The 20,142-nt window shown below is 38.3% G+C and overlaps 2 protein-coding genes across 8 annotated transcripts in view; one reads left to right on the top strand and one right to left on the bottom strand.

The window, feature by feature from the left end:
- The window catches only part of VMP1 (vacuole membrane protein 1), a 125,684-nt gene extending 114,109 nt beyond the window's left edge, over window positions 1-11,575 (bottom strand). For both annotated transcript variants that reach the window (XM_008695468.2, XM_040640915.1), the window contains exon 1: window positions 11,449-11,575. The gene's annotated coding sequence lies outside the window, so the exon portion shown is untranslated. The remainder of the gene's footprint in view (window positions 1-11,448) is intronic.
- A 44-nt stretch (window positions 11,576-11,619) lies between these two features.
- Window positions 11,620-17,577, top strand: PTRH2 (peptidyl-tRNA hydrolase 2). 6 transcript variants are annotated; one of them, XM_008695473.2, is made up of 3 exons: window positions 11,709-11,838; window positions 11,940-12,145; window positions 16,952-17,577. In XM_008695473.2, the coding sequence occupies exon 3, from the start codon at window positions 16,952-16,954 to the stop codon at window positions 17,489-17,491; it is 540 nt and encodes a 179-aa protein (XP_008693695.1). In that variant the 5' UTR covers window positions 11,709-11,838; window positions 11,940-12,145; the 3' UTR covers window positions 17,492-17,577. The 6 variants fall into 6 exon arrangements, with proteins under 6 accessions (XP_008693697.1, XP_008693694.1, XP_008693695.1 ...); XM_008695470.2 differs by having other exon boundaries at window positions 11,940-12,207; XM_008695471.2 differs by having other exon boundaries at window positions 11,735-11,838; window positions 11,959-12,207.
- Window positions 17,578-20,142: the final 2,565 nt, after the last annotated feature.

Genomic DNA, 20,142 nt, shown 5'->3' with positions numbered 1-20,142 from the left:
CACAGAGGACAGAATGAGAAGGTGTATTATTTCTTTAATTGCAATCCCAGAAGAATATAAGGAATGAGAGAAATGTAAATTCAAAAAGATAAAGACCTAAAATTTCCAAAAATGAGTCCATCAATCTAGGAAGTAAAATATATCCCAAGTAGAACAAATAAAAGTAAATCCTACCCAGAAACACTGCAATCAAACTGCAGAACACTAAAGTAAAGAGGTCTTGATCTTTAAAGAAGCCGGAAAGAAAGAACACATTGCTAAAAATGGAAGAACACTGGGGCACCTGGGTGGCTCATCGGGTTAAGTCTGCCTTCAGCTCAGGTCATCATCTCTGGGTCCTGGGATTGAGCCCCGCATCAGGCTTCCTGCTCAGCAGGGAGTCTGCCTCTCCCTCTGCCACTCCCCCTGCTTGTGTTCTGTCTCTCTCTCTCTCCCTTTCTCTCTCAAATGAATAAATAAAATCTTTAAAAATAAAAAAAATTTTTTTAAATTAAATAAAAATGGAAGAACAGTTAGAATGAAAGAATTCTCAAGAGCAACAAAAGCCAAAAAACAATGGAATAATAAAAGAGTTTTGAGATAAAATAGCTAGTCTAGAATTGTGTGCCCAGTAAAATAAAGAAATTAATAGTAAGCAATAAATAAGAGTATTTAACCAAGTATTGTATAAAATAATAAAAGTGTCTGTGATGATAATTTTAAAAAGAACTGAAATTTGGATAATGACATATAAGCCTGGAAGAGAAAGATGAGAACTAATGTGTCCTAAAGTTGGGGAGCTTCGAAATAGTACTTGATAGAAAAAAGTCCAAATATGTCAATAATCAAAAGAAACATAAACAGATTAAACTTATCACTTTGAAAAGGTTGCAAATTGTATTTTGATTTTTTATAAGGACATAGGCTGAAAATAAGACGAAAGATAAAAAGTCATTATTAGGGACAGAGAACATACTGTTAGAAGGTTTAACTCAGAAGGAAGATATAACAATTCTAAATTTGAAAGAACTAATACAATATAGCATCAAAATTTATAACATAAAAATTGTTAAAAATACATAGAGCAATGGATAAATCCAACATTATATCGGGAGATTTCCAAAACAACGTTAGTTACTGATATTTCAAGCAAACAAACAAAAAAAAATGTTAAGCAAAGATAAAAGATTTTAACAATACAATTAAGAAATAAAATGTAGGGGGCACCTGGGTGGCTCAGTTCATTAAGTGTCTGCCTTTAGCTAAGGTCTTGATGCCAGGGTCCTGGGATAGTCCTGGATCCAACTCCCTGCTCAGAGGAGAGTCTGCTTCTCCCTCTGCCCCTCCCCTCAATTCGTATGCAAGCTCACGCGCTCTCTCTCTCTCTCTCTCATAAATAAATAAAATCTTTGAAAAAAAAAAGAATAAAACTGCCTTAAGAAAGAAGAAATAAAATGTAGGAATAGATATATATAAGATTCAGCATCTGACATTTAGAGAATGCAAATTTTTTCATAAGCCACTTATCATGATTAAGCCAAGAAACCAGTCTCAACATATTCCAAAGAATGGGCATCACAGACCACATTCTCCGATAACTCAGAAATTACGTCAAACAAGGGCTGCCTGGGTGGCTCAGTCAGTTAAGCGGCTGCCTTTGGCTCAGGTCATGATCCTGGGGTCCTGGGATTGAGCCCCATGTCGTCTGGCTCCCCGCTTAGCGGGAAGCCTGCTTCTCCCTCTGAACCTACCCCTCCCCCTTGCTCATGTGGGAGGGGGGAACTGGTGAAAGCGCAGGCACTTGCTCTCTCTCTCTCTCAAATAAAATCTTTTAAAAACTTTATGTCAAACTTTAGTAACAAAAATATAACATTTGTACAGACTTAGAAGCTAATGCACACAGTTTTAAATAACTCATGGGTTGAAATAAGAGAAACCTGAAAAATGCTCAGAACTGCTATAACTAATAAATGAATTTAGCAAGGTCACAGTTTAAGAGGTAAAACCAACACTCTTGCTATTAAATACCTGGAATAAACAATTAGAAAATTAAATTTGAAAAATTTCATTTACAACAGCATCTGAAAACATAAAATACTTGAGGTAAGTTTAACAACATATGTAAAAGACGTATTCTAAAAAAACAAGGGAAGAAATTACAGAGGGCCTAAATACATGGGGAAATATACCATGTTCATTATTTGAAAGACTTGATATTGTTATTACAATTTCCCTCAAACTGATATATAGGTTTAATGCAATCTCAAAACTCAAGCAAACTTTTTTTTTTTTTTTTCAGATTTAATTTGAGAGAGAGAGAGAGCGAGAGAGAGCACGCACACATGAGCAGGGCAGGGTCAGAGGGAGAAAGAGACAGAGAGTGAGTGCAGAGCCGGATGATGTTCACTGGATCCCAGGACCCTGAGATTATGACCTGAGCCAAAGTCAGATGCTTAACCAACTGAGCCATCCAGGCGCCTCTTAAGCAAGCTTTTTAAAAAATCAAGTGATAAGTCGATTCAAATTTATATGGAAATGCAAAGAACTTAGAATAGCTAAAACAATTTGGATAAAGAACAAAGTTGTAAGACTTGCACAACTGACTTCAAGATTTATTATAAAGCTAGAGTAATGATAGTATGGTTCTGGCAAAAGGACAAACAGATCAATGGAACAGAATATAGAATACATAATTAGACCCATATATATTGGGTCAATTAATTTTCAACAAGGTACAAAGCAATTCAATGGTGAGAGTAAAGTCTTTTCCACAAATAGTACTAGAATAACGGAATATTCTTAAGAAAAGTGAACATCGACCCTTATTTCTCAAATCCAACAACTGATTTGAAATGGATCATAGATCTAAATGTAAGAACTAATACTATAAAGCTCCTAGAAAAAAAAAAAAACAGGAGAAAATCTCTGCAATCTTGGAGTAGACAAATGTTTCTTAGGATTTAAAAAGTATGAACCATAAAAGAGAAAACTGATAAATGACTTTACCAAGTTTAAAAACTTTTGCGCTTTGAAACATTGTTAAGAAAACCAAAAAGGTAAGCCACAGAATGAGAGAAAATACTTGCAAGATCCATGTATCTGACAAAGTTCTTGTGTCCAGAGTATTTCTCTCTCTCTCTCTATACACATATATTACAGTAATAAAGAATGAAGTGTTTTGTATAGGTATGGAAATAGAGAAACCAACCAAGAAACAGAATAGAGGGCATTTCAAAAGATTCTTATATTTTTGGAACTCTTTATGGCAAGATAGAGCAGTGGGGAAAGAAGAGATTATTCAAATTGGTTATCCATATAAGAAAAGAAAATGTGGATTACTACGTTGAATCATGCATAAAATTCCATTCTAAATGGATCAAGGATTTAAAAGTCAAAAAGCAAAACTTCTAGAAGAAAATATAAATACCTTTTGCCTTGGGATAGGGAATGATTTCTTAAGACACACAAAAAAGAGCTATCCATAAAGGAAAAGACTAATAAATAGAACGCTGAAATTAAAACTTATATTCATTACAAGATATTTGAAGTGAAAAGATAAACCAGAGACACATAACTGAAAAGGACTAAGTAGGCAGCTTATATAAAGAATTTAAAATATTAAGAAACAGACAACCCTACAAAAGTAAAACAAGCAAAAGACATAAAGAGTTATTGCATAGCAGAGGAAATATATATGGCCAATAATGAAGATACCTACTTGATCTCACTGACAATCAAAAAATACAAATCAAGATCACAGTGAGATACCATTTTTATCAAGTATGCTCTACCATGTAACAGTTTAGCTCCAAAATTTAGTGACTTAAAAAATCATTCAGTATTTCTCATGATTCTGTGAGTTAGGCCAGGCAATTCTGGTCTGGACTAGGTTGGCTCTTGAGCTAGGCAGGTCTCTGGTGGGATGCCTCATGTAAGGTCCCCTATGCCCTAGGTTAGTCTGGCCTTTTTTCACATGATGGGCTCAGGGTTCTAAAGAGCCACAAGAGAAGACAACCCCAATGTGCAAGTTTTTCAAGTCTCTGCTTATATCACACTTGTTAATGTCCTCTTGGTCAAAGGGAGTCACATAGCCAAGTACAGAGTCAAGGAGTGGAGTAACAGTAAATTAACATTACAAAGAGGTATGCATACAATGATGAGAATTTGTGACCATTTTGCAATTCAACACTCAATTTTATAATCCACCACACCATTCTTTACATGGATTCTTTCAGCAGAAGTTAAGACAATAGCAAAGTTAGGAAGACAATTTGTAAAAAACTGAATACTGGTATACTCTTGCTAGCAATTCAAGCCTAAACATACAGCCAAAAGAACCGCTTGCAGACATGAAGAGTTGATACGTACAATAACATTTTTAGCAACATCAGTCTTAACAGCAAAAGCTCTAACAACTCAAATGTCCATTGTCAGAAGAACAAATAAATAAATTGGCATACAATTATACAACGAAATTTTATATGGCAGTGAAAATGGATATTCATTTACTCATTTAACAAATATTTACTGCGTACATACTATCTGCTAGACATACTTTGAGATGCATCCAATAGTTAATAACCAATAGTTATTAAGGTACTGATAAATTCAAATATTTAAATTTCTTAAAAAATATTTTATTTATTTATTTATTTATTTATTTGAGAGAAAGAGAGAACAAGTCATGGGGATGGGGAGGGAGAGAGAGAAAGAGAGAGTGAGAAGCAGACTCCCTGCTGAGCATGGAAGTCTGATGAGGGGCTCTATTCCAGGACCTGGAGATCAAGACAGGAGCTGAAGGCAGATGCTTAACCGACTGAGCCACTCAGGTGCCCCTCAAATATTTAAATTTCTAAAAAAAAGACTTTTGGAGTTATAGAGATCCTAGAGATATCCCTATGATTACTTAATAAAAAATTAAAGAAAATTCTTCTGGGGCGCCTGGGTGGCACAGCGGTTAAGCGTCTGCCTTCAGCTCAGGGCGTGATCCCGGCGTTGTGGGATCGAGCCCCACATCAGGCTCCTCTGCTATGAGCCTGCTTCTTCCTCTCCCACTCCCCCTGCTTGTGTTCCCTCTTCCGCTGGCTGTCTCTATCTCTGTCAAATAAATAAATAAAATCTTTAAAGAAAGAAAGAAAGAAAGAAAGAAAGAAAGAAAGAAAGAAAGAAAGAAAGAAAGAAAATTCTTCTGTCCCATTGAAGCAGTACTAAAATCTTCTATAAACAGATCTTAAAAACTACAAGGGGCAGAAGAACCCTGTATATTCTCTTTGATTAAATGCTTTTTGCAATGTTGAGACTTGAAAGTTTCTGGAAGGAACCAGACTCAACAATAAGGAAGTGGTTAGTCAGATCTCCGAATTTTTTTTTTAAAGATTTTATTCATTTATTTGACAGAGAGAGAGAGAGACATCCAGCGAGAGAAGGAACACAAGCAGGGGGAGTGGGAGAGGAAGAAGGAAGCAGGCTCCCAGTGGAGCAGGGAGCCCGATGCGGGGCTCGAGATCCCAGGGCCCTGAGATCACACCCTGAGCCGAAGGCAGACGCTTAATGACTGAGCCACCCAGGCGCCCCAGATCTCCGATTTTAACTTCACTGGGCTTTGGTCTCATTTAGACTTGCAAGCAAGACTTGACAGAGCTAGCCCTTTCTTTTCTTTTTTTTTTTTTTTTAAGATTTTATTTATTTATTTATTTATTTGTCAGAGAGAGAGAGAGAGAGCGAGTGCACAAGCAGGGGGAGCTGCAGGCAGAGGGAGAAGCAGGTTCCCTACTGAACAAGGAGCCTGATGCGGACGTGATCTAAGGAGCCAAAGGCAGACGCTTAACGGAATGACCCACCTAGGCATCCCAGAGCTGACCCTTTCTTAAAAGAATTCTGAATAAGTAAAAACTTTCACATGCTTTATACATATACATATATAAATATATATACAAATATACATGTATATGTGTGTATATGTTATACATATATACAAATATATATGTATATATGTGTGTATATACATATGTATGAAAAAAATGAAAAATCTCATTCTCCTCTGTCCCTCATCTAGTATACTCCTTGCTAGATGTAACCACTTTTACTAGTTTTGTGTATCTGATCATTCTTTTTTTTTTAAGATTTTTAAATTTATTTGTTAGAGACAGAGAAAACATAAGCGGGGGGAGCACAGGTAGAGGGAGAAGTAGGCTCCGTGGGACTTGATCCCGGGGACCTGGGATCATGACCTGAGCTGAAGGCAGACACTTAACAGACTGAGCCACCCAGGTGTCCCTCTGTTCATTCTTTCTTCAAACATTCCTTGGCCCCCTTTCGCCAGTTCTCTTTTACCTGACCTCAGCCCTCTCCTCTCACCTGTCTTTCCAAGTGATTTCTCTGGTCCTCTAGTTTAAAATACTAGCCTGAATTTGTATTTCTGGTCCTGATCTCTAGATCTGCACACCTAAGAGCACATGTGGATGATTTCTAAGCATCTCAAATTTAACGTGTCCTTTCTTCCTCATTCCCATCCCCCTTCTTGTAACAAACCTAGTCCTCCCCAAATCTTCCCTCTCCCAGTACTTGGCACAACCATCCACCCAGTTACTAAATCCAGAAGCATAGTCATCCCCGACTCTTCTCATTTCCTTACTCCTCATATCTAATCCAGGACCCAGTCTTATTCCAAATATATTTAGTATCCACCTACAGCTCTCCACTTTTTTGTCACCACTCTGGTCCAGGCCATCTTCATCTCTCACATAGACTACTGCCATGGACTCCTAACTTCTCTTTCCATTTTTATTCTTGTCCCCTTCAATTCATCCTTCACATATAAACAAGAGTGGACTTCTTATAAATCCTATTACTCCCCTACTTGAAACTGTAGAAGGACTTTCTATTACACCCAAAATCAAATCCAAATTCATTTCCATGGCCTGCAAAGCTCTATATAACTTGGACCATGAGTATGTTTCCTACCTCATTTCATGTCGCCGTATTCCAGATATACTGTGCTCGAGTCTCAAACAGGCACATATCCATGTCAACTCTCTCTCAGACCCTCGTTTACTTCATAATAATTATTAGACTGTGTTTATTCTTTCATTTCTGTATTTACTTTCTTCTCTGTTAGGCTCCCGACTGAAATACCTGTTTCTCTGTCAGGCTCCCAACTAAAATATGTTCGTCTTTGCTCCCACTGTTTTCCCCAAAATCAGGTAAAAGACCAAGATACAAGATTTTTGCTCACTGACCAGGTGAATGAACAGATATGGCAATAGATGTCACTGCAGAATAATCTTCCTATGCAAAGAAAGTAAGTGGTAAAAGATATCATTAAACATCAAATTCTCAAATCTCAACCTCAAATTCTGTTATGGCTTAAACAAATAATGTGAACTATTAGCAATAATACAAAAAGGTTGAAAGAACAGCCTACAGGAATATATCATTTTTAAAAGAATCTCACATATATTGTAAAATATACACACAATGAAATGTACACATATTTGTTTACTGAACACTTACTAAACACTGAGCAAACAATATGCACCCTTTATAGCAGCGTTATCAACAATACCCAAATTATGGAAAGAGCCAAAACACCCATCAACTAAGATGTGGTGCATACACACACACACACACACACACACACACACACATACACAGAATATTACTCAGCCATCAAAAAGAATGAAATCTTGCCATTTGCAATGACACAGATGGAGCTAGAGTGTATTATACTAAGTGAAATAAGTCAGTCAGAGAAAGACAAATACCATATGATTTCACTCATATGTGGAATTTAAGAAACAAAACATGATCAAAGGGAAGGGGAAAAAAGAGGGAACTAACTCAACTATGGAGAACAAACTGAGAGGGTTGATGGAGGGAGGTGGGCGGGGGATGGGCTAAATGGGTGATGGGCATTAAGAAGGGCACTCGTGATGAGCACTAAATGTAAGTGATGAATCACTAAATTCTACTCCTGAAACCAATACCACCCTGTATGTTAACTAACTAGAATTTAAATAAAAACTTGAAACAAAACAAAACAAAAATACTGAGCAAACAATGATCAAGTAAGCAGCAATGAAAAGACATGCTTTCAAAGAGGATTGGGAAAGACTTTTCTCTTAGCAACGGCTCAGCAGGCTACAGGATGGTAACAATGATAACAGTCATGGTTAACTATGTGCCATTCTAAATGCTTTACTTAAATCTATTCATTTAACCCTAACAGTAAAGGTACTGACTTCATTGTCTAGGAGGAAAAGTGAGATGGCAAGAGGTCAGGTAACTAGGCCAGGGGTTACACAGCAGTAAGAGCTTATTAGCCCCGGCTCTTAACACTATCTACCTAGTCCTTCCAAAAAAAAAAAAAAAAAAAAAAAAAAAAAAAACTATAAAGACCAAGGTTATTATTAAAGAACTTCAACAACAAGAGAAAACATCACAATGAACTACTGAAAAGACTATGTATCTCTGAATACCGACAAACTCTTCAGCAATTACCATTAAGCTGGGATAGGATTACTCAGTGCATTGCCCTTGCTTAATTTAAAAATGCCTTAAGCTTTAAATGCCTTAATCTTTTATCTGACACAGAAAAGTATCTCCTGTTCAAATTTCCAAAACCTTCAAGGAGCATAATATTTTTAAATGAGCTTTACAGAGGGTTTACATAATATATCAGTTTGGCAAACCCTATACAAAGTTGCTTTCCCAAACAGAGTTTCTTGAAGCAATAAACTCTTTAAAAGTTTACCCCTCAAAACATTTGCAAGTCTGTGAAGGCAGATTATTAACTAATACAACAACAAACAAATGAATACTTAACTCATCCAATTTGTTTCTGGGGTTAGTAAAGATTCTCTAATCTGGAGTTTATTTCTATACCAAAGAGAAAGAGAGACACCAACGAAGAGCACTTGGCAAAAGAGCAGTGATAGTAAGTACCTAGCCCTCTGATCTCCAAAAAAGGGGAGAGACTAAACAGGTTTTGTGAAATCAGTAGAAGTAAAAAGGTTCTCAACAAAACAGAGTTAACTATTCCTACAGAATAAAATAGAGAAATGACTCTACAGGTTAATAGATAATATAACAGAATATTAAAATTACAAACAGCTTGGGGAAATTTTTTTTAGCAGGAACAAAGAAATTAATAGTTTCCTCCTACATTACCAACAACATTCATTCAGTAGAGACATGTGTAACAAAGATACTCTCTTTTTCCACTTGTCAGAAAGAAGACACCTTGTTATCTGATAGTAATGAAGCATGAATTCAGAATAACTGTTGTGAAGAATAGAATTTTCTTTTTTCCTTCCTTATTCTATTCCACTGCAAATCTTGCCAAGCACCGTGTTTTTGTTTTCCTAGAATTTACAAGAATAAATCATCTAAAAAGGGGGGAAAATGTGTACCTATAAATCCCTTTAATACATAAAAGAAATCATTTTCATGCAAACCAGGAAATATTACCAAACCATAAAAAGATGCCTGCAGACAACCTTAGCAGAACAGAAAGAACACTTGGGACCTCATGTCCGGTTCCGGTTCCGATACTACCTAAACCATATGACCTCAGGCAAGCCAATTACTGTTGTTTCTGGGGAAGAATATAACTATATGTTCACAGGGGTCGCTTCTAATTCTAAATATTGCTTTCAGTGGGTTTTGGTAAAATGATAAAATTTTTTTACTAATTAAGTAAGGCTACTTTTAACCTTAGTTAACTATATATAAGCACCAAAAACTTTACCTTCCTCTGCACTTGCAAATTCTTAAGTGACGATACATGATGACCAAGAAAGATCAGATTTAAACTCCCAAATGCAGAACTATACTCATTTTCCAGTCACCTACTTATTAACCACAGTGACTAATTCAATGGGTTACAGTATCAAGCTATTCCTAGGTAGCTTTTATTGGGTTCAAAAGCAGGGCAAAGATCAACTCAGAAAGGTGTGTGATATTTTCAGATTAAAAAAACACACTTAACATAAAACATCAAATTGTGAAATGATACAACAGAGTTCTGCACTGATATATTTCCAGCTTTCAGAGTAAACTGACATCACCGTATTTTCATTTCTACAGTGATTTCCCATTTACTATCTCACTTAACCAATGTGACAATCCTATGAAATAAGTAAGTAGTACTTTTATCAATACAATCCAGAACAGTTCAGAAAGTTAGGTAGCCTACCAATCTTTATTCTGGAATGTGAGTCACAGAAATTAAACTGTATTAATTAAGTAGGATATATCCCTCAAAGGGGAAAAAAAAAAGCTTTAGTGTTTTAAAATAATATAGGCAAAGAAGTAAAATATAAAAGATTTCTACTATAGAATCATTTCACACCCATACAAATTGGCCACATTTGTCTATTGGCCACCATCCCTCTTTCAAAGGGCAATAAAAATACATTGTAGAATGCATAAAATGTTGCCTAATAAATAATTTCTTACTATCATCATTTATGCTAAAAATACACAACTAAAATTACAGCTCCTAATACAATTAATAGACAGTAGCTGTCGGAACATTAAATTCTCTACCATTACAACACCAGAAACACTTGTACAAGCTTCTCCAAAAGATCAGTGTAGTCTGTCTACAAAATTTCTGACATCAGCCCCAAAGGAGAATTGAAAGACATTAAAGTCAGGGAAAGGAGCCGTCTTTCCATGACAGATAAACAGTGCCAGAACCTATGTGAGATTTTTTGCATGGATTTGCAGAAAAACAAAAGATAATAGTTTAAACCTACTGGAGGTCATTAATCTTAGTGTGACACAGGGCCACATATGGCTTCTTGGAAGTTTAGAGATTAAGCTGACCTCCAGGTTTTATTGCAAATACCTCCACTGTAATAGAACGGGAGGGGGGCCGGTCAGGGATTTGGAAGAGGCAGAGAAAACCCTACTCTTCATAAAGTAGTAGGAGATCCGTAAAAGGTCTTTGCAAAAGATCAACGGAGCGAAGGCCCCATTCTCTTGGCCACCAACGCTGTAGATGGCACTTATATGCCTGAATTTTGTTTAGCAGCGAATACGTTTAGTATCATGTGTTATCATGTGTCAGTGGTTGGGGAGGTCAAACTGACAGGTCCTAAGAAACAGCTTGGTCATCAGCAGGGAGGATCTCCATTTACTCTGAGGTCCTACACACCCAGGGAGGAAGAGATGGGTACTGTACAAAAGCTTAGAACAGCTTCCAAGTCCGCGACAATGGCAGCGAATGACACGAAACCCACTGTATGGGTTCACTGTACTGATAACCAAGCATAAGAGGTGTCCCAGATAACCTGGCTACCGCCAGACTGAGACTCAGAGTCAGCAGCGCCCTAAAACACTGCTTGAAGTCGAAATCACGGTGCCCCAGTTCTTCATGGTCTAAGTGGGAGAGCTCCGGAAGAAGCCAAGCTCTGAAGATAGTCTCAGGCTTCCGTCCCCAATTCCACGCGCTGGTTTACCTACCCGCTCTGACCCCGGTTTCTCCGGATCTCAGGATCCTGCAAGCGGCTCGCGACCGACTCTCACACCCGCCGCTGGGGTCGGGCCAACCGGAACTCGCCCGCGTCACTTCCGGTCCGTTCCCCACCCCCACCCCTCCGGGGACCGCCTCCAAAAGACAAAAGTTCCCCCTCTCCTTTCTGCAACCTCCGCTGATCGTCGCGGGATTTCAGTTAGAGTTTAGGTTCGGGACCTGTGGGCGGGGCGAGAGGAAGAATGACTGTTCTCTTCGCGGTTCTTGATCCGGAACTTATCCAGGAGTCCCGGAAGAGGTAACTCGAGGGCTACAAGCGTGTTCGCTCCCGGAAAGGCAAATCGCAAAGGCGCTAGTGAGGCGGTGGGGAGGTTCTCTAGGTAAGTGAGCCCTTCACAGGGCTAAGGAGAGGGATGTCGTTCTCCATTCTTTCTCCACTTGGAATGTTTCTTCCCACCTCATTCCATACCTCCTCCCCCAGCCTTTCATCTTCTCCGTAGACTGTTCCGCCCAAGTGGACGCTGGAGCCACTGTTCCTGTTCTGCCAGCTGTCCTTTGGAAGAAGGGACCAAGATCCTGGGAAGGAGAAGGACCCAGAATTTCTGGTTCTCAGGCAAAGCCTCCATTCAGGCAGCATCGATGCGCTCTCTCCGAATGTGAAAAAATACCGCGCAGGCCTCACATTCTGTTGAGTACTTACTGAATACCCACAGCGTATGAAGTTGTTGAGTCCTGCGAGGAAAGAAAAGGTTTCCACGAATACGACCGAAAAATGTGTTTGTGTAACACAGACAAAATGTTCAGAGAAATATTTAATCCTTTCACGTGATACCCCCCGCCCCAGGCACTAGATGCTGAGAATATGATGTTAAGTAGTTATGTGTAATTGCTACAACGGTTATGTAGAGTAAATAATTATGACTGATTAGGGGGTGATAAAGACTTCGGAGACAGGTATCATTTGAATCACGCCTTCGTGGCTGAAGAAGTTGTGTTTGTGTATTTAAGTGGAGAAAAATAGAAAATAATTTTTGGGGAGAGATGGCTTCTTGAAGGGACCTACTAATTTGGTACGGCTGGAGAGTACAGTATGCAGCAGGAGAGTAGATTAGAATGATAAAGTAGGTTGTAACCAAATTGCGTAGTGCTTTGAATTCATGCTAAGGATTTGTTTTATTCTTTAGGCGTTTATCTGGTGGGTTTTGAGCTGGGAAATTACAGGATCAAATTTGTGCTTTAAAAGTATAATTTTAATGTCAGATGGACTAAGGTGAACTAGGACATGCATGAAGCAAATGTGGGAAGATCAGTTGGAGAAGTTAATTTTGGACGTTTTGGGCCAAGAGATCATTAGGGCACTGGTAGTAAAGGTAAGGAGATAGGTTTAACACAGATAAATTCAACAAGGTTTGGTAACTGGTTGTGGTAGGATAGAGGAGAAAATGTCCAGGGTTACTCAAATCAAGACTACAGAAGAAAGAAGTTTGAGCGAGAAAGGAAGATACTGAGTTCAGTTTAGGACACAGAGTAGAATACTTCATAGTACTTCTAGCAGAAGCTGGAAATTCAAGTTTGGAGCCCAGGAGAGACTTTAGGAGTCCCCAGCATATGACAGTTTGAGAATAAATGAGATTGTCTCTCCCCTCCTAATAGATGTCAGCTCTATTAAGAGTGGGACTTTGTTTTGTTCAGTGCTGTATCTTTAGGGTCCAGAACAATGCATGGTACACAATAGGCCCTCCATAAATATCAATTGATTGGATAGAAAGAGAGTATATACACCATGACTGTCCAAAAGAACTTTCATGGAAATGTTCTAGATCTTAATAGAGTGGCCGCTAGCCACTTTTAAGTTGTTGAGCTGTTGAGCACTTGAAATGTGGCTCAGTGCAACTGAAGAACTGAATTTTCATTTAGTTTTAATTAAGTTTAAATAACTGTGTTTGATTGATGGCTACTATATTGGACAATGTAGGTATAGACTGAAAGGAGGTCCAAATATGTAAGCAGGGGTAACATGTACATCGGGGGCAAACAGGACATAGAGCTAGAAGACACTGGGAAAAAGCTATCAGAAAGGTAAGATGACAACAGGGTGAAAGTTAGATTAAAGAATTTTAGGGAGGAAAGTTTAAAGAAAAGTTACCAGTGAGTTGTGGAGAAAGCTCAAGATGAGGCCTAAAAAGAGGCAACAATATTGGGGAATTAGCAAGTGTCTAATTTGTTAGCAGTTTCAGTTGAGTGGGGAAGGGAAGCTGGCAATTAAAGAATTTTAGAGGTAAAGGGAAGAGGAAAAGTCAAACAGTGGTTTAAGGGTCAAAGAGGATTTTGGAAAGGATTTTTTTTAGGTTGAAAGGCCAGGGTCCAGCTAGTGGAGTGGGATTAATGGGTGAAGCATGGTTCAGGAGGGGATGGGATCAAGAGCATTATTGGTGAAAGGGGCTTAGTCTGGTGGAAGAATTAGAACACACCAGGAGGAGGGTTTTATAGGACGGTTTGTTTAGCAGTGCCATCATTGCCCGGGATTATCCATGAAACTAAGAATAGTTATGTTTACTCTAGTCACAAGCACTGGCTTTATTGATAGGTTTGTAGTGGATGTAGGGGGACAGGCTGAAATACCTTTTGGAGGAGTTAGATGATAATGTGATCAGGCTGATAGGAGATTAGAACATCCTAAAGAATAAAGATGTTAGTATTAACATGTTAGAATTAGAAACCTCATGAGATACGGTACAGAAGCAATAAACTTGGTAATTTCTGGAACTTTTTCTGCTTTCGGTTTTTGCTGACTCTTACTGGTATATATCTGTTTTTAGATAAAGTTAAGAAGATGAGAAGTTTTCTGTCATGATCTGTAGATGAGTATCTTTTATACCACTTTTACTAGTTATGTTACTGCAGATAAGCAGCTTCTCTGTTGGATCCTTATTTTTCTTGTCTTTAATATGAGGCTCATGTCTTTTTTCTTATTTTCACAACCATAATGGAAGTAAAGGGTTTAGTAAGTTATGCAACACATAATAGGTCCTCTATATGCTGTTCCCTTCTCCAGATAGTATCTGAATCTGGTATATAGGATATTTGGTTACTTTGCAACCTAGAAATTGGTGGAGAAAATCCTTCTAATTGTTGACACAGAGGTTATGTATATAATTTTTATGTAAATGAATATTTGTGTATTTTGGAGTCTAGTTGTTAGATTATCAGAAGTCCTGCTGATGTGTAAACCTCATGTAGTAAATAAATGATAGATGCATTATGAGATAATACAAGTTCTAATAAGAGTTTAGTATTTTTTTTTCTGATTGCAAAGTCATCTAGAGCCAGAAAGTACTGTGTCAGTACAGCCCTGTCACCAGATGTCACACCAGTGAAAGGAATGAAACTAGGTACTGACAACTTAACGTGTGTGACCCTCCTACCTCTGCCCACTCCATGTCACTCTCCTTTGATCCCTCAATGTTCATTGCTTTAGGATTCTGTTTTAGCCCTTCCTTCACTACTTGTCCCAGTGGCCTCACCACTTTCATCACTTCAGTAACTTCAGTTACATGTTAAGTTTTCATAAATCTGTATTTCTGGCCTAGGCTTATCATCCGACCTTTAAGATGGTGTATCCTTTTTTATTGTTGCTGGACATCTCTAACCAGGATGTCTGTTGGTCAAACCAAGTGTAATATATCCTAAACTGATTTCAGTATCTTTTACTTTCAAACCTGCTGTTTCACAAAAATTCTCTCCATCAGTAAATAGTACCTCTGTTCTCCATTTGTTCAAATCCAGGTCATTCTAAACTTCTCCCTTTCTTTTCTCACCAGACCTCCAGTGAGTCACCAGATAATATAGACATGCCTTTGCCACTTCTTTCCTTTTTCATTGACATTTCTCTTGTCCAAATGACTGTCACTTCATCTAGACTGTTTGGGAAAGGCAAAATAGAGCAGCATTAAGAACATGGGAATGAAGTACTTACACATGACTCAGCATGGATGAACCTTGAAAACATGCTAAGTGATAGAAGCTTGAAACAAAAGGCTACATATTGTATGGTTTGATTTATATGAATGTCCAGAATAGGCAAAGTGTAGATTAGTGATTGGCAGGGGCCCAGAGGTGGAGAAAATGGGAAGCAACTGACAAGGGGTCTTTTTGAGGCACTGAAAATGTTCTGGGATTAGATAGTGGTGATAGTTGCACAACCTTGTGGATATATTTTTAAAAATTGTACTAAATTGTGTACTTTAAAAAGATGAATTTTGTAGTACTTGGATTATATCTCAAAAAATTTAACATCTCCTATGCTGTTCTCACTTTTTAAATTTTAAGATTTTATTTTTAAGTAATCAGTACACCCAGTGTAGAACTTGAACCCACAGCCCTGAGATCAAGAGGTACATGCTCCACTGACTAAGCCAGCCAGGTGCCCCATCCTCATTTAAGATGTTTGATAATACTGCACAATCTGCCTACCATATAATTTCAAAAACATTAATATAATGTTCTAATTTCAACATAAATGAGAAAAGGAAACTTGACTGCCATCTGTGCCATGTAGATTATGCAGTGCATTATCGAGATTATTACTTATAAGCGCTACAAATGAGGTGGCCTCATGTATGTCAATATATAAATGCTTACTCTTCCACTAGAAGAAACTGATGGTTGTTTGTGCCTATACATGGAAGCATTATGAGTCCAACAGCCTCAAATGTAAACTGATATAGGTGTTTTATTGGTGATTCAAATACCATCAACAGCTTTGCTGTTTCTAAAATATAAAGGATAAAGGATAATCTTCCTTTGTTTTATATGACAGTTACACTTCTGGTAAATTCATGTGTATTAGAACTATGTAAAAAATACTTTGTGTTCATATGTATAATGAAGTTGGATTCTAGTCTCAGGTATTCATCGTTTTTCACCTATAATTTCCAGTGGGACAAATCTTTACTTCGTAAGACTTTTAGCATTCCATGCTGAAGTCTAGTAAATGTCAGCACTGCACCTCACTCTAGGCCCATTGTTGTGACAGCCAGAAACTTCTCTGAGGGATTGGTACCATCCCCATTGAGAACCACTGGATTATGAAGACACAATTGAATGAGCACTATATTCCAGAGAAGGGATGAATTATTCTTGGTTTCTTTGGGTCCTTTAGACAGATTGGTAAAATGGAGTATTTCCTTCCTCTGTAAGACTTAGGGAAGACTGAGGAGCAGAGCTTTATTGTATCCAAGAACAAGATAGATATTCCTTATGCTGAGATTCAAAAATGACCTAAACTGCTTTACCTGTATTCTTGAATCTTTTAGAATACACAGGGGAGAAAAAACAGTACATTAAGATCCAAAATATATTTTGCTTTTTTTCTGGATGACCTCATATAGTTTTAAAATGTTGCTGCTTAATATATATTGTCAAGGTGTTTTGTCTGATAAGCCTATATCTTTTCACTGCTAGGTAGTGATAACTTTTTTCCTTTCCTTTAAGATGCTCTCCAGATCCTTGGTGATGGAGTATTTGGCTCATCCTGGTGCACTTAGCTTGGCTGCCGGAGTTGCTTGTGGCATGTGCCTGGGCTGGGGCCTCCGTGTACGCTTTGGGATGATCCCCAAAAGCTCGCTGAGCGAGACAGACACAGAGACCGGAAGTGAAGCAAGCATCTTAGGAGAGAGTGGGGAGTACAAAATGATTCTTGTGGTTCGAAATGACTTAAAGATGGGAAAAGGGAAAGTGGCTGCCCAGTGCTCTCATGCTGCTGTTTCTGCCTATAAGCAAATTCAAAGGAGAAACCCTGAATTGCTCAAACAGTGGGAATACTGTGGCCAGCCCAAAGTGGTGGTCAAAGCCCCTGATGAAGAAACTCTGGTTGAATTACTGACCCATGCAAAAATGCTAGGACTGACTGTAAGTTTAATCCAAGATGCTGGACGTACTCAGATTGCACCAGGCTCTAGAACTGTGCTGGGAATTGGGCCAGGACCAGCAGATCTAATTGACAAAGTCACCGGCCACCTAAAACTTTACTAGGTGGAATTTTGTATGATGATGATCCCACCATGATGTGCTTTGAAACTGTTAAATTCTAACAATAAAAGCTGAATTTCTCCCCCCAACCCAGCTTAAGTATTTTCGAGATGAAAATCCGTTTCCATGTTCTTCTGTCATGTACTTGGCTCAGTTACAGTTATCTTAGGCTTAAAAATTTTTTTAAAAAGTTGGTTAAATGATCCTGATGGTTCGTGATAGCTGCTAAAACAAAAAATGTTTATGAGAAAAACTGGTCACAGGATTAGATTACAAGGGGGTGGGGAGCATTTCCTGTGCATGGTCAGGTCTGTGTGTTAATAGCTCTTCTTCCCCAAGACAGTGTTGCTGTACCCCCTCGAAGGCTCAGGGTTCAAGGGTATTCTCATTGGATGCAAACTGCAGTTTGTGTTCCTGCCCTGTTTTTGGATGACTGATAGCCAGCATTAACAGATCATGGTATAACCCCACACAATGGGCTTACAGTCTAACATAGGTTTTTTTATGTCTCAAAATTGAGGTGTTATAGCAGTTGATATAATCCACCTGTGCAGTACTTCATGTTCATTTCCCTGACCCACACTGGCCAAAGGTTTTTAGCAGTGCTTCTACATCATGGCCTATAAAAATTCCTTTTACTTCCCCCAACTTTCCTAATAACAATAAAGTGACTTTTATGGACTTTGAAGGTAGTACTGGGCCCACATAGGAATTTACAGTAATTGTGAAGTTAGTGTGTCATCCCAACATCCTACTGTTTACCTAGAATTTAAGGAACCAGACAATTATTTAAGGCACCTTTATTTCCCTTTTGATCTTTATATGCCTATCATGACATAATTCCAGTAATTATTGTTACACCAGCTGCCCAGAATATGAAGGAGGTCCCAGTTCCCAAAAGTTACATAGCTTCTGGGAATGAAAGCCTTCTTTTAGGGGGATCCTGACAGTATTTCTTAATTGAGTAAGTCCCAAAGAACTGGTGATGCCAGAGAGAATTCTGGCAACAGGTGCACGTTAAGTAGCCCCAACTCTTCATGGTTAACTTCAGCAATTAGCATTAGTTAGCATTTAACTTCAACATAAGCAGCACGGTAACACAACTTCTAAGGTCTAAGGTCAGTGGAGTCTGGTCAGAACACTAAAGATTACTGCACCCAGTCTTAGTTTCTAATATTTAGTCAATTTTATAGAGTTTATACTGGCATATGACCACACAGGAGAAATCGCATCTGTGAATGATGCCACAGTAGCAACTGTTTCTAAACAATGTTTATACTAGATTCAAGTGATGCAATAGCATGTAACTGAGGTAAAGAGAACTCAATCGTAAATGCATGATTCTGGCTCAGGTAATTTCTGAGGCTTGCCTCAGAGACTGATGGCTCCAAGTTCAAAGACAGTGCATTCCCAACAGGATGGCCTGCTGTGGCTGACTCAAGTAATTGTAATAAGTCATGGCACATCTACTAAGATGAATTGTACACAAATTCTAGTAAATCTGGAAACATGCTTATTTCTTAGTTCGCCTGTACTTAGTATTTATTTTACAGGGTGCTTAATCTTACAGTTCTGAGGGTATATTCTGCAGAGCCCATAGGGTCCTTAAGATACTTCCATGGGGTCAAAACTATTCTCATAATACTAAGACATTTTTCTTTTTTGCTGTGTTTACATTTGCGAAGGTGGGTAAAACTGTTAGCACTTTTCACAAATCAAGGCAGGAGCACCCTACCTATGCAAGTAGTACTTCACTGCCGTATACTCACAGTAAAAAAAAAAAAAAAAAAAAAGTATTAAATTTGACCCTTGACTCTTTGTATTTGTCTTAATATTCTCTGTAATATTAAACACTTCTGGTATACACTGAAGTATGAATGTTGTCTTGAAAAATGTGTGGCTGAGTTGTGAGCTGGTGAGCTGAGCTGAACTAGCAGCCTTTGTTACAGATTTTTACTTGCAAGAACTGACAAACTAGTTATCTATCCAGACCTGGGTGTTTGGCAGATACTTCCTCATAAATTAAATGACCCAATCATTTTAAGGAAAACAACTGACAGTATTCTGGAAAACTTTTATCTGCCTCTCCTCCCAAGTTTCCCTAAACTTAAAATTTTTCTGATGAGATCAGTGTTCCTCACAAATATTTTTTAAAAGATAATTGTCAATATTTACAAGACCTGTACAACTTAATCAGTATTTTCCATGTAACCAATGCATGAGGGTACAAATCATGCATGGGTGAAAGATCCATTCAACGTAAAGAGACTAATGGATTTTAAGATTTATTTACTTGAGAGAGAGCAGGGGAAGGGACAGAGGAAGAGAATATCCAAGCAGTCTCCCACTGAGCATAGAGCCTGATGCAGGGCTCAATCTCATGACCCATGAGATAATAATCTGAGCCGAAACCAAGAGTCAGATGCTTAACTGACTGAGCCACCCAGGTGCCCTGAGACTAATGGATTTTAATAAAACATCACAGAAAGTTCAGTGTTATGGTTTCAGATTGTACATTTCAACTAACCACAAGTATCTTAAAAGGCTACTAAAATACTCCTTTCCGGGATGCATGGGTGGCTCAACCAACCTTAAGTGTCTGCCTTCTGCTCAGGTCATGATCCCAGGGTTCTTGAATCAAGTCCTGCATTGGC

Source organism: Ursus maritimus, unplaced genomic scaffold (assembly GCF_017311325.1).
Source record: "Ursus maritimus isolate PB19 unplaced genomic scaffold, ASM1731132v1 scaffold_24, whole genome shotgun sequence".
Classification (NCBI taxonomy): Eukaryota; Metazoa; Chordata; class Mammalia; order Carnivora; family Ursidae; genus Ursus; species Ursus maritimus.
The sequence above is the reverse complement of the archived record's forward strand: the minus strand, read 5'-3'. Positions and strand labels throughout refer to the sequence as shown.

Excerpts from the sequence above, each read along its gene's own strand:
- PTRH2 (XM_008695470.2), top strand. The coding sequence starts at position 12,175 with ATGAAGTTGTTGAGTCCTGCGAGGAAAGAAAAG. Across the intron at positions 12,208-16,951 it reads GTCCTGCGAGGAAAGAAAAG|ATGCTCTCCAGATCCTTGGT; the intron begins GTTTCCACGAAT and ends CTTTCCTTTAAG.